We start from the raw sequence: 12564 nt of genomic DNA on the forward strand, positions 1-12564 counted from the left end.
GCTGACATTCTTTAAGAGTTGTAGACATCCTCTAACAGTAGATGTGTGTACTTCACTGTGCTTTATCTGGTGCTTGTTCCTCAGTGTGAATGGATTTGTGATATGCCTTTTGTTGTGTTTGTATATAGAGGCTGTTCATGTCCAACAGGCAAAAAATTGAAGAGCAAACGAGTCTTCTCAATACAGAATGGTCCAAGCTCAGGATTCAGTCCATCCCTTTGTCATCGTCAAGTGGAGCACTGGCCAACAAGAAGGTGTGTGTGTGTGTGTGTGTGTGTGTGTGTGTGTGTGTGTGTGTGTGTGTGTGTGTGTGTGTGTGTGTGTGTGTGTGTGTGTGTGTGTGTGTGTGTGTGCTCACTCAGATGGATTTTCACATAAATGTCATTCACAATGTTTGTGGTTGCACATGATTTCTGATTCACCTATAATAAGTTTGCAGAGTTTAGTGTAGTATAGACAGTTGTCATTTAACTGTCAAACATAATTGACTCCTTGTCCTTTGTTAGATGTGCACAGTGGAGTTTGGCTTCCCAGCATTCAAAACTCAGGCCATCGCAATGCGACCATTGTCAACGGTGGCAGGAATCCCATTTATGTACTCTTGGTCGCCTCTGCAGCACAACTTTATGGTATGAAACTAATTGCATACACTGAAGGTGATTGCTGGATTTTCAGGATTATGCATCGCAACGGTATGTCAGCCACATCTATCCTAAAATGTGTCATGAAAAGGAAAATACATATATATAAAACTCCCATTGGAGTATAAGTTGCATTTAATTTTGAACCATGGTGCTGCTGCTTCGTACAAAAAGAAGCTAAATTAATTTAATTGACATATTCTCTGTCATAAATACTGTTTTCATAAGCAAGCAGAAGCTAACGGTAATTAAATGTTACTGTACAAGGCAAAAAGAACTCAAGAGTAGACTGGTCCTTGTTGCCACAAAATGTCAATGCAGAGCTAAATGTGTGTTTCACTAAATATAAACTACCTTTTTAAAGTGATTGTGCAGTTAGCTTTCTCTTAGCTTAGCCATCCTCTTCCGTTGTGGTTCTGGCTGGCCCAGAAAGTGCAAACAAGTCGAGTACTGAGTAGTATGGTTATTCCCTCTCTTTATTCAAGAGCGTGATCTTTCAGTTTGAGAGCATGATTTTTAGCTTGTTCTCTAAGACTCAGCAAGCCCTATGCATTCAGATCTTCTCCGTCCTCTTCTTCGTCTTTGTCTTCTTGTTTTACGGAGGTTAGTGTCCTGTTTAATCATGTGTTCTTGCCAACTTCTGCTCTGGAGTGTCAATCAGTACATCCTCTTCAGTTGTCACATGCAAATCCTGCTGTCTTGTGGCCAAAGATGATAATGTGTAGCAACTGTATTTTATATTTTGTCTGCGTTGTGTTGTGATTCTGACTCCTCCCCTTCGCTCCCCTTGGGATGCCAACTCACGATCTCCGGCATGTGAGGCAGATGTTTTGAACAGTCGGCTGAAAACCCAGGCTCTAGCCTGAGTGGATAGGGTATCCTTTAGATATCAGCGGAGTGAGGCCTATTGACTACTATTGCACAGTGATTCCTGCTGGCCTCCGTCACAAATGCAATACATTTTTTGACGTGTCAATTTGAAATATGGCAATATTTGAAATATTTGAATATAGGCTTGAGCCCCCCTTGACCCTTGATTGGAGTAAGCTGGTATAGAAAATGGATGGATATTTAATTGTTGTATTAAATTACAATATGAGCAGTATCAGTGAATTAAAAAAAACAACCATTATTAAAATCCTGTGCCCAGCCTTATAGCCTGCTGACTTCTTTTTCATCATTGCAAAACAGTAATAGTCTTGTGTATTGATAATGATGTGCATAAACATGCTAAATTGAGATGAAGATCATGGCATTCTAGCAGAGCTACTTTATGAAGGGTTGCATCACATCTTTTTTTCACATTTCTTCATTTCCAGTCTAATGGTCCGAGGTCATACTGACATTGTAAGCCTGCCAAAACCTTATTTGTATTCATGGGGATAAACTATCTCTGTTTTGTGTTCTGTTCCAGGTGGAGGATGAGACATTCCTTCATAACATCCCTTACATGGGCGATGAAGTGCTGGAACAGGACGAGGCCTTCCTGGAGGAGCTCATCGACAACTATGATGGTGTCCATGGTGACAGAGGTGCGTCAAGGTGTCTACACAGACCCAGTTATCCAAGCACTTACTGGTTTTTCGCATTCTGGTAACGCGGTTTCTTGAAAACCTACGAGAGAACATGGTTTATTTGATGAGATCTTGTTGGTTGGACGTAGGGTGTAGGTCAGGGGTGGCCACGTTCGGTCCTCTTAGGTGTCTCCCTGCTCCAACACTAAGAGTGTCAGGAATGTGGCTCTCGAGGATCAAACTTGGCCACCCCTGGTGTAGGTGATGACGGGAGATTTTGACATTGTTGATTGTGTGATGGTGTCTCAGAAGGGGGGTTTATCAGCGATGAGATCTTTAAAGAGCTGGTTGAGGCCCTGAGCCAGTACTCTGACCATGAAGAGGAGGAAGATGAGGACGCTGGACTCACAGAGGTTGTGGGGAAGAAGGAGGAGGAGAGAGCGATGAGGAGGAGCACAGTGGAGAGTTCGGAGGAGAGCAAACCTCCTGCTGTGGCTTTCATCAGACGGAAGCGGAGGAACACTAATGAAGGTGAGAGCGTGCACACGCATGTAGCTGCACCACGAGCAAAGCTGCTCCCGTTCCTGTCGTTACACAAGGTCGCCTTGCCACGGTGACTCCTGCATTGTTTACCTTAAACCTGCTCCTGTGTCACAGCGTGGGTACAGTGTGTGTGTGTGTGTGTGTGTGTGTGTGTGTGTGTGTGTGTGTGTGTGTGTGTGTGTGTGTGTGTGTGTGTGTGTGTGTGTGTGTGTGTGTGTGAGAAACATGACACTGATACGGCCCAGCTCTGATGACGGAACTTAATGACCTCTTGTACTAGGCTTCATTGTCAACAAGGCCATATGCACAACACTGCAGCACGCTGTGCGACACATAGTAATGCACAAAAATACGCATGGACGAAAAGATTATTTTGGATCGAAGTATGTAAATAAAACTCTCTCTCTCTCTCTCTGCCTCCAAAAGTGAGAGATGTGTCCGGCAGCAAAAAGATTCCCAACGACAAGATATTTACGGCCATCGCCTCGATGTTCCCCTACAAGGGCACCACGGAGGAGCTGAAGGAAAAGTAAGAAAAGTGCGGTGAACACCGGCGATCGACATGTTCGGCTCTGTTGCTTAGTGTTCACCATGACGACGAGAGCCTGTCAGGAAGGAGCGTAATAATGGTGGCTCCCTCGCAGGCTCTCTGACTCAAAAGGCGCAGTTGCATCAGCATCTGAAAGAGCTTTGTTTAGAATGCAGAGTTGACTACTTTTCCCAATGCTAACTTTAAATCGGGCAAGGCAATTCAATTTATATACAATGGAGCCTTTCAGGAACACAACAACATGATGCATTGCATTTAAAGGCGTTAAGGACAATGTAACAAGAATGGAAATGAAATTTGACTGTAGCAACTTAAAAGGGGAAATCAATCTTTAACTGTGACATATGGTTGGGGTTTCATGAAAATTCAGTAAGTTATATCTTATATATTCCAATTCTAAGGTGGGACTATGCCAGTATACTAAGGTATATCTAAATATCTAAAAAGGAAGAGTAAAATAGAAGAGTAGAAAAGAGTAGAGTAGAGCCACTTAGGTGACTGGTCTTGAGAACCAGGGATGGTAGGTTAAAAAGCTTTTTTATCCCATGGGAACTCTACCTACCCACCAAAGCGGCTCAAGAAAAAAGTATATATAATAATAAATAAGACATAAGAAAGATAAGACATCATATATATAACTATATTTAAATATTAAGGGTAATAAACAACATATACAATAAATATGGTACTATATAATATATAATATACAGGAGTAGGTATTAAAACCTAAATATTAATACAGGAGAAGATTGTAGTATAGGTAATTTAGTATGTAGACTAGTAGTAAAATTAAATTATAGTTAGTAGGCTAAGCTATAAATCTGGTATGTTATTATAGAAACAGAAGCTATGATGTAATGTGTATTGTTATCTATCTAAAGTAACTCTGCTAGTATACTATAGGAAAATAAAAAGCATAATCTATATGCTGTCAAATGGAAACCTAAAAACTAAGGTACTATATGTTGATATCTTTAAAAAGAACACGTAAACTGATGAATCATTAAACATCTACACCATGTAAAATAAAATTGTAAATAACGAAAATAAGCTAGTTATAGTTAGAAGAGCTAAATTAGCCGTTAATAAGCCAACCGTACCTAGCACGCTAACAAGATAAACAAAAACGGTAATTAGTGTATAAAGTATAATAGTGTAGTTAAACCTACAATAACAGTATTAATAAATACATAAAAAAATAAATGTGGACAAAAGTATGAATTAATGTGTGTTATCAAACAGAAAAGAACCAATTATTTTGTAAGCTACGATAAAAGGTGCAAAATTTGAGCCTGAAACAGCTAATTTTAAGCTTTTACAGCTTATGTTACAGAAGTCCATATTTGGTCTTCTGTTTGGTCTGTGATACAGAGTCACTGAGCTGATCTGCGTTGTATGAGAAACACCGACATTGGATATGTACAGACATAGTAGGGGGGGTTTATTCCATGTTGGTTTTACATGCAAATAGTATTAACTTCCAGCCCTGTCGTGATAGTGGATGCAGAACCAAGTGTGTAAATTCATTGAGGGTGTCTGGTGTGCTTTGCTATTTGAGGAGGAAGAAATGGCAGCACAAACTGGGGTGTTGTGCACAAAGGTGTTGATTTTACCGTGTTCATTAGGCATAGGCATGTTGCAGTCTGAGCATAACATCAGTCAATGAGAGTGGCAGCTGTCTTCTTCAAACCAGAGTGTGTCAAGTGCACAGAGCCATTGTGTTGAGAAAGCACATGCAAATGAAAGGGTTTCTTGCAAGTTAATGGAAAGCAAGCACCAACCTGTTAGAGTGCACATCAGGCAGCAGTCACCAAAGCTCCCTACAAAGAGCAGATCTTGATGACATATGAATGTGCTAAAAGGGTATATAAGCAACATTTTTAAAAATGAAACACAGTTATTTTGGGTCGCCCAGTTAATGATCTGTTACAAATTTAACAGGGGTATGGGTCTCATGTCATTTGAGGATATGACTTTATAAATTTGTATGTTACGTGTAAAATTATATAAACCAACTGTTGTGCAGGATAATTTCTACCAGTGGGTATCTGGAGATCAAACAGCAAAGGCCTAAGAACATAACCCTGAGGAACCCCACATGTGTTTTTTTTTTTAGTGCTAATGTGCACTATTTTGCTGGGATTTCAAACAATGCATGATTGTGCCGAAAAGCCCACAAAGTTTTCAGATTGGTCCAATAATAAGCCATGAATGCTAGTCAAATACAACATTTAGGATTATTCATGCAACCACTGAGGTTTTTCAAAAATCCATACTTTTTTGTTGTTGTTGTTGTTGTTAAAGAGGAATTTATTTGTTGGTAAATAAAATTTTTAATTATTTAATCAAGATGTCATGTTAGATATTGACCATTAATGAAGAATTATTGGAGAATTATTATAGTTATTATTATTATAGTTATTATATTATAGAATTATAGTTATTGGAGAAAGATTGTGATATTTCAAGAGAGGCCTTATAAATGGTAAATGGACTGCATTTATATAGCACTTTTCCATCTGCATAAGACGCTCACAATTATGTGCTCACAATTATGCCTCACATTCACCCTGATGTCAGGGTGCTGCCATACAAGGCGCTCACTACACACCGGGAGCAATAGGGGATTAAGGACCTTGTCCAAGGGCCCTTAGTGATGTTCCAGTCAGGCGGGGATTTGAACCCAAGCCCAACACCTTAACCACGAGACCATCACCTCCCCGTTATAATTACATTTCAACAATACAGTTTCTGCAGTAAATCAGCAAACACAACAGTGATTTTGTTGCAAAGATGGGGGTGAAAAAAAACATTTCAAATCCTTTCTCTCACCTGATATAAACAGGTATAAAGACCTCCTGGAACCCCCCAGCCCGGTGAAGCTGCCCCCCCTCTGCACCCCCAACCTGGATGGACCTTTTGCAAAGTCTGTGCAGCGAGAGCAGTCGCTACACTCTTTTCACACGCTCTTCTGCAGGCGCTGCTTCAAATACGACTGTTTCCTCCACTGTAATGATTGATTTTTTTTCTTGATTATTTTAATGTAATTTTACTGATCGAGACAGTTAAAACATGTTTTTCATCTGTGCTTCAAGCTTTTCATGCCACACCCAGTGTTTACAAAAGGAAAAGTAAGGAGATCCATATGGAGACTGAACCATGTGGTGTTGACTGCTTCCTGTTACAGGTCGGCTAAACATGCATTTACGGAACATTCTCTGTATTATTCATCCTTTCCATACACTCAATCCTGCTTTTTGTGTTTTGTGTGTGTGTGTGTGTGTGTGTGTGTGTGTGTGGTCATTGTGTTGTGAAGAAAGGGGCTAAAGAGTTTGTAGATCAGAACATGTTACGATCACAGAGGTCTCGAAGGCGAAGAAAACAACAGCAACAACAGCGTTCTGCAAGTTCTAGTTGTCCAGGGCCTTCTGGGTCTGCAGAGGAAACCAAAGAAGGTGACAGTGACCACGAAACAACCTCCTCCTCAGGTACAAACCATGGAACAGGCTTTGGACCCACTTTTAGGACTACTAGTGCCTTTGACCTTTTAAAGAAAGGTTTATATAAGTTAGTAGAAGAAAATATCTTTTTAATCACATGATGGTGCTTATTACTAAGTTATGTACTACTCTAAACATAAGAATAGGTGTTTGAAAGACATTTGCATGTGCAAGCATGGTTTTGTTCCATGATCTGTAGCGGGGAGGAATGCAAGAAGGAAGTCACGTTGTTGGGCACTGCTGTTCAACAGCCCATTAAAGCAAATATTTAATGAGCCAGTCTCATGGCAGAAAGTCAAATCAAGAAGGTCTGCTAAAAATTTAAACCAAGTATAAAAATGAGGACAGTAAGGGATTGAAGTGACTTTAATGCGGTATGGTTGTTGGTGTTACGCAGGGTGGTTTGAATATTTCATAAACTGCTGATCTACTGGGATTTTTATGCACATCCTTCTCTGAGGTCTACAGAGAATGATCTGAAAAAGAAGAATCATCTAGAGCAGGGGTGCTCAAGTTCGGTCCTCGAGATCTACCTTCCTGACACTCTTAATTGTCTCCCTGCTCCAACACACCTGAATCCAATGAAAGGCTCATTAAAAGCCTGCTAATGAGTCTTTCTTTGAATTCAGTTGTGTTGGAACAGGGAGACAACTAAGAGTGTCAGGAAGGTAGATCTCGAGGACTGAACTTGAGTACCCCTGATCTAGAGAGTGCCCCCCTGGGCAAAAATGCCTTATCGATGGTAAACGTCAGAGAAGAATGACCAGACTAGTTTGAGACGGTCAAAAGGCACCAGAAATACAAGTAACCACTTGTTACAACCAAGGGAAGCAGAAGGCCATCTCTGAAAACCAGTGATGCCGGTAACGCGTTACTCTAATCTGACCACTTTTTTTAGTAACGAGTAATCTAACGCGTTAATCTTTCCAAATCAGTAATCAGATTAAAGTTACTTCTCCATGTCACTGTGCGTTACTATTATTTTTCATTGTGGGTCGATAGCAGCATTAAACTTGGTCCGTGGGCAGGAGGTCGGGGTTCGACTGAACTGCCCACTTTAAGCGAACTGTGAGCTTTTCATCCGCGTTTTTTTGCAGCTGCTCGACTCGTTCTCACCTCTTAAAGCGCGGTGATCAGCACACCTGCACTGAGCTTTACAAAGACATTTTTATACTTTTTTCCTCCTTTATTTAGAATTCTGAGCTGAGCCGCTCCGTATCGTCTCGTTAAAAACAGCTGATCCTCCGCGACGCGTCAACAACTAACACTGTTTTCCACTCAAATGCACCTAAACTCTCTTTCTGAGGACCACATCATGTGAAAACGCAATAAAACTTTCTTACCTGTAAATCTGGTCCTGTTTTCTGCATAAATAAATGTTATCCATTCTTTGTGCTCAAACGCCAAAGCAGGGGCAAATCCAGATGGAATGGGGGCGTGGGGCAGGGATGTGCCCCCCTCCCCCACAACACCCCTAGATTAAAGGTCCAGTTTTGAAGCCGTTTTTTACTACAACTACTAATACTGCTTCAAATAATAATAATTTCGACAAGTAAAATGTTTAGAGAATTTAAATGTTAGAAAAATGTTAGAATTTAATAGTTACATTTATAAACAATGTAGGTTTTGTCGTGGCTCGTCTTTAGTCTTCTCGGGATGTCTTCATTTAGATAACACAAACTAATTGCAAGTGATATGCTAGAAAAAGGACACAACACTTTAGAATAATTCAGCCTTAAGCAAGATAAAATGCACAGAGTTTTTAAGTTTATTTAAGCCTTCGACACAAAGCTTAGACAAACTGAGTCCTCTAGAGAGACTGAATATGACAACCGCGCTCGTCTATTTATTGGAGACCCGCGGGCATCGCTCCTCCTTCAACTTTTTTATTTATTTCATTCCTAAGACATGGTTTTCTATTGGAAGCGTCCTCTAGTGAACCCTAAGCAGGTGTTAGGCCATTATTTCAATGTGACAAACGCTCCCATTAAAACATGAAGGATTTACAACTGATTTTTTTAAAAGACCTTCAGCCACAGGTGCAGCTGGCCTGAGGCCCCCCCCGCACGTGGCCTCAGCCACACGTGCAGCTGGCCTGAGGCCCCTGCACGTGGCCTGCGGGAAAGCACCTAAGAGGCCTTGGAAAGCCCCTGACAGACTAAATGACTAATAGAGCCCTTTTTTTGGGTTGAACACCTGCTAGTTCAACCAGAGGACATACAGTTCGGATCAGGACACTTGATAGTTCATCATAGTTCAAATAAGGACCTAAAAATTCTTCTACAGTCCCTCCTCTGGGACTCAAAAGAGTCCCATTACATCAACTATACTCTTGGGTTGTTTACTGACAAGACATCCTCATTTGTGCATTGCAATAAAAAAGAAAAACACATCACTCGACTTACTGATAACTCTGGTGCGGATATGAATATCAGTGATACTTCACACGGTAAATATATTGCAGTGCAGGTGAACCTACATACTAAGGCACAAGGTGAGCAATTAGCTGGATTATATCAACGCAAGGTGACATTCAAACATTGAGTTTTGGTGTAATTCAAGGCACTTAAAATGGCCACATAAAACAAGTTACAGCAACTTCTTAATCATGGCAAAGTAAAGGCTTTACATTGACATCAGTGCAACCAATCATCTTCTGGCATCTATTGACTCACTCAACCAGAGGCTCCAACCCATTATACTTGGTTCTACATATTATTTTGTTAAAGCATCACACATTTATTATTTAAATGCATCAAATAACCCCTACGTTACCACTATTTAGTCAACCAATCAAGAAACTATTCTAAGGTTAGCGCAGCTATGTCTAGTTAAATGATAAACACAATAAATGGTTTCCCTTCATGTCCGTCCTTAAGTCATTTGCCTTAGTCAATCATATAATGGTTTTCATTATAGGCCATTTCTCAACATTCTCCACTTTGTTTTTCTTCTTTTTCAGCTTGTTTTCTAATGCCCTTTTTGGCCAGACGCCAAATTTAGGCGATGCATGTCTCTTGAGGCATGCTATAATTTAAGAAAAAGGGGTCCCTATGGTGCATCTTTACTACTAAATCTACAAACACGCCGTGTAAGGGTCCCCTTTTTATAACTTTGCAATGTGATATCTATGTGTATGCATTTAGCTTTATCTGTGTTACGCAGATGATGGTAAGGACAGACATTTACCCAACCTTCGTTACTAACATATATCCTTCTTTGTTTTTATTTACACTCAGATTTCTGAAACCAGTCCGCAATTCAAACTCAAGAACCAAGATCATAGTCCGTGTTCAGTGCCATTACGTCAGTCCGCGCTCCTCAGCATTTACTCAGCATCTGAAGTTTTGGGAGAAGTTGGGGAACATGGGGAGGTTGGCCTTTCAGGGGTAGTGGGGGAAGGATCAGGAATTCTGGCTTTCAGACAGTCGTGCAGTTCTCTGATGGATCTTTCCAGCTCCCTGTGCTGCTTGGCCAGGTTGTACAGGGCCCCCAGAGAATTCTTGCCCACATTCAGGGTGGTGGTGGCCAGTCCTAGCTGCTCCCTTTCCATATGCTCCATCATGCTGGCTAGCATGTCCATACTAGACTGAAGACCACACAGTTGAGTATGGAGGCCCTCCTGAGCACAAGAGATGTTGGCATTGTCACGGTGTATCCTGAACAGGTATGCAGCTGTCTGACTTAGTTGTGGCATGATTTCCTCAAATAGCTCATGGGGAATGTGATTTGTGAGGGGCAGGAGCTGCTCCAAGGTTTTTGGAACAGACTCTTGTGGAAGACGAAGCTCTCGAACCAAGATTGCCATGTCCAGTGGGGTGACCATGACCAGATTAAGGTTGTGCAGTCCAGGGGACAGGAAGTACAAGGGGGAAGGCATTTCGTGTGTGGGGGGAGTATTGTTGATGTCGCACAGGCAAGTGGTTGGGACACTCTGGGCATTTAATAGCCTGTACAAAGCTCCCCTCTGTCCTGGTGGGTGAGTTTGACTAAGGTCCACCCCTGCTGATCCTCCTCCAGAGGTACTGGGCTGATCAGAATATCTCTCCTGCCTTGGGGGTGGAAAGCTGGGGACAGGTCCTAGCAGTGAATTGGGTCTAGGATGCACTCGGGCAGTTGCTGCATATGGCCGACCTTGGCTGCCTCCCCTGGAGGGTATCGTTGCCACTGGCACATGTGACTGTCTCCATGGCATCTGCGGAAGGGGTGTGTTCCTGAGTCCAAAGGGTCCTTCAGGTGATGGTGGAGTCCTCGGGCCGACTCTTGCTGCAGGCAGATTCTGTGAAGCCGTCATCGCCAGGTGCTGGAACGATGAAGATCCTTCTGTTGCCAACTGGTTTAGCTGTTGGATGGAAGGCGGCTGTGGCGACCAATCATGTCTCGACCATCCCTCCTGTATATCCTCTTCTCCAAACAGTTCTGAGAGTCCAATCAGACTTGATAGAGGCAGATCAGGCATAGGTCCCTGATCAGGGGAGTCTGGTCTCTCAGCCATACTCCTGTGTCCTAGTAATATACATATACGTTCATTATTACAGCTCCATGTCATTCTTTCAGATATTGTCTATCCTATCCCTCATTTTTGTGGGTGCATGTGTGTGAATGTAAATGTGCGTGCATGTCTTCTTCCTCGTCTACAATATCACCAAGCACGGTCCATCCCAGTCCTCCCTATCTGGGGTATACGCCACAATATTAGGGAGCTGGGGGCTGTCGGGGAGGATAATTGGTATTTCATCCATTTCCATATATTCTGGTTCTCTGTCTGTTTCGTTTGTGCTTTCTTCTAGGGCTCGGATGGCTAACAGGGGGAGCTGTCCTACTGTGGATGAAATCAATTTATTGACCAGAAATTTTATCAAGGGAATACCACAACATATTACCAGCAAGACCGCCACCCCTGTTAGTGCCAAGATTACACCTATCTGGTATAACCAGTCTTTCCATGATATCCACCCTCTCCTTAGAGTCCCAAACAGTGAAAACAGTGGGCCAATATTCATTCCATTCCCTACAATGTATCCAGAATCGTCAGTTTCATTTCTCCCTCCTATGGAGTTACTTAATAGTTCCTGTTGCATCTCTTCAAGTGTGATTAAGAGCTCTGTCAAATTTCCGTCTTCCCCTGTACGCATGGGAATAGCTGTGCAACATTCGGTGGCTTTGATCATAATACAAACTCCTTGTTCATCAGCCATCATCATCTCAATAGCTAATCTATTTTGCATTGTCATTAGCGAGGTGGCGTGCAGTTGTTCGGTTAAGGCTCCTACAGCTGCCAATGTCCAATTCAAATATCTTTGTTGATTATACCACAAGTAATTAATCCACTGCACCTCCTGGAACCTAGAACGGATTTTTGGAGTAACCCCGAACAGAGCCAATGCCCATCCCCATTTATCCGGATCTTCATCTGCTTTAACTCTGCTACTGTCTATGGCTTCTAACTGTCGGGGTATCCCTTCTGGTATCCCGTTTCTTACTGTGATGTTGTAGTCTGTTTTAAACGTCATTATTCCTCTTTTCTTACGAAGTTTCTGTGGCATGGGTTGTATTGAATTTGGCATTTCAATTACTGTTATAGCTCCTGTGAGCATCACAGGAGCACAAAGGCCCTTCCAATTAGGGGGCAGCGATGACAGGAGTTTCCTTCTTTGTCCGCATATCCAAAAGATGTCAGCTAAGGGTACCGTTCCCTTAGCTAAATTTGGAGTAGATACCCATGAAGCATGGGTGAGATTCAGTCCAATTACAGACCCCCCTGTGGCCGGTACTATTTGTTCACACTGTATGCCTGCTGCTGGCAGGGTGTGACA

General features: G+C 42.0%; 1 protein-coding gene across 4 annotated transcripts in view; it reads left to right on the top strand.

The window, feature by feature from the left end:
- ezh1 (enhancer of zeste 1 polycomb repressive complex 2 subunit) overlaps positions 1-12564 on the top strand; it is a 58170-nt gene that overhangs the window by 5971 nt on the left and 39635 nt on the right. For 3 of the 4 annotated variants that reach the window (XM_034189400.1, XM_034189401.1, XM_034189403.1), the window contains exons 3-10: positions 129-254; positions 507-629; positions 2056-2173; positions 2465-2686; positions 3125-3227; positions 6094-6257; positions 6344-6435; positions 6565-6736. In XM_034189400.1, coding sequence (XP_034045291.1) covers positions 129-254; positions 507-629; positions 2056-2173; positions 2465-2686; positions 3125-3227; positions 6094-6257; positions 6344-6435; positions 6565-6736 — 1120 coding nt within the window. The remainder of the gene's footprint in view (positions 1-128; positions 255-506; positions 630-2055; positions 2174-2464; positions 2687-3124; positions 3228-6093; positions 6258-6343; positions 6436-6564; positions 6737-12564) is intronic. The other variant, XM_034189402.1, reaches the window with a different exon arrangement.

This window comes from Thalassophryne amazonica, chromosome 16, assembly GCF_902500255.1.
Source record: "Thalassophryne amazonica chromosome 16, fThaAma1.1, whole genome shotgun sequence".
NCBI classification, from domain to species: Eukaryota; Metazoa; Chordata; class Actinopteri; order Batrachoidiformes; family Batrachoididae; genus Thalassophryne; species Thalassophryne amazonica.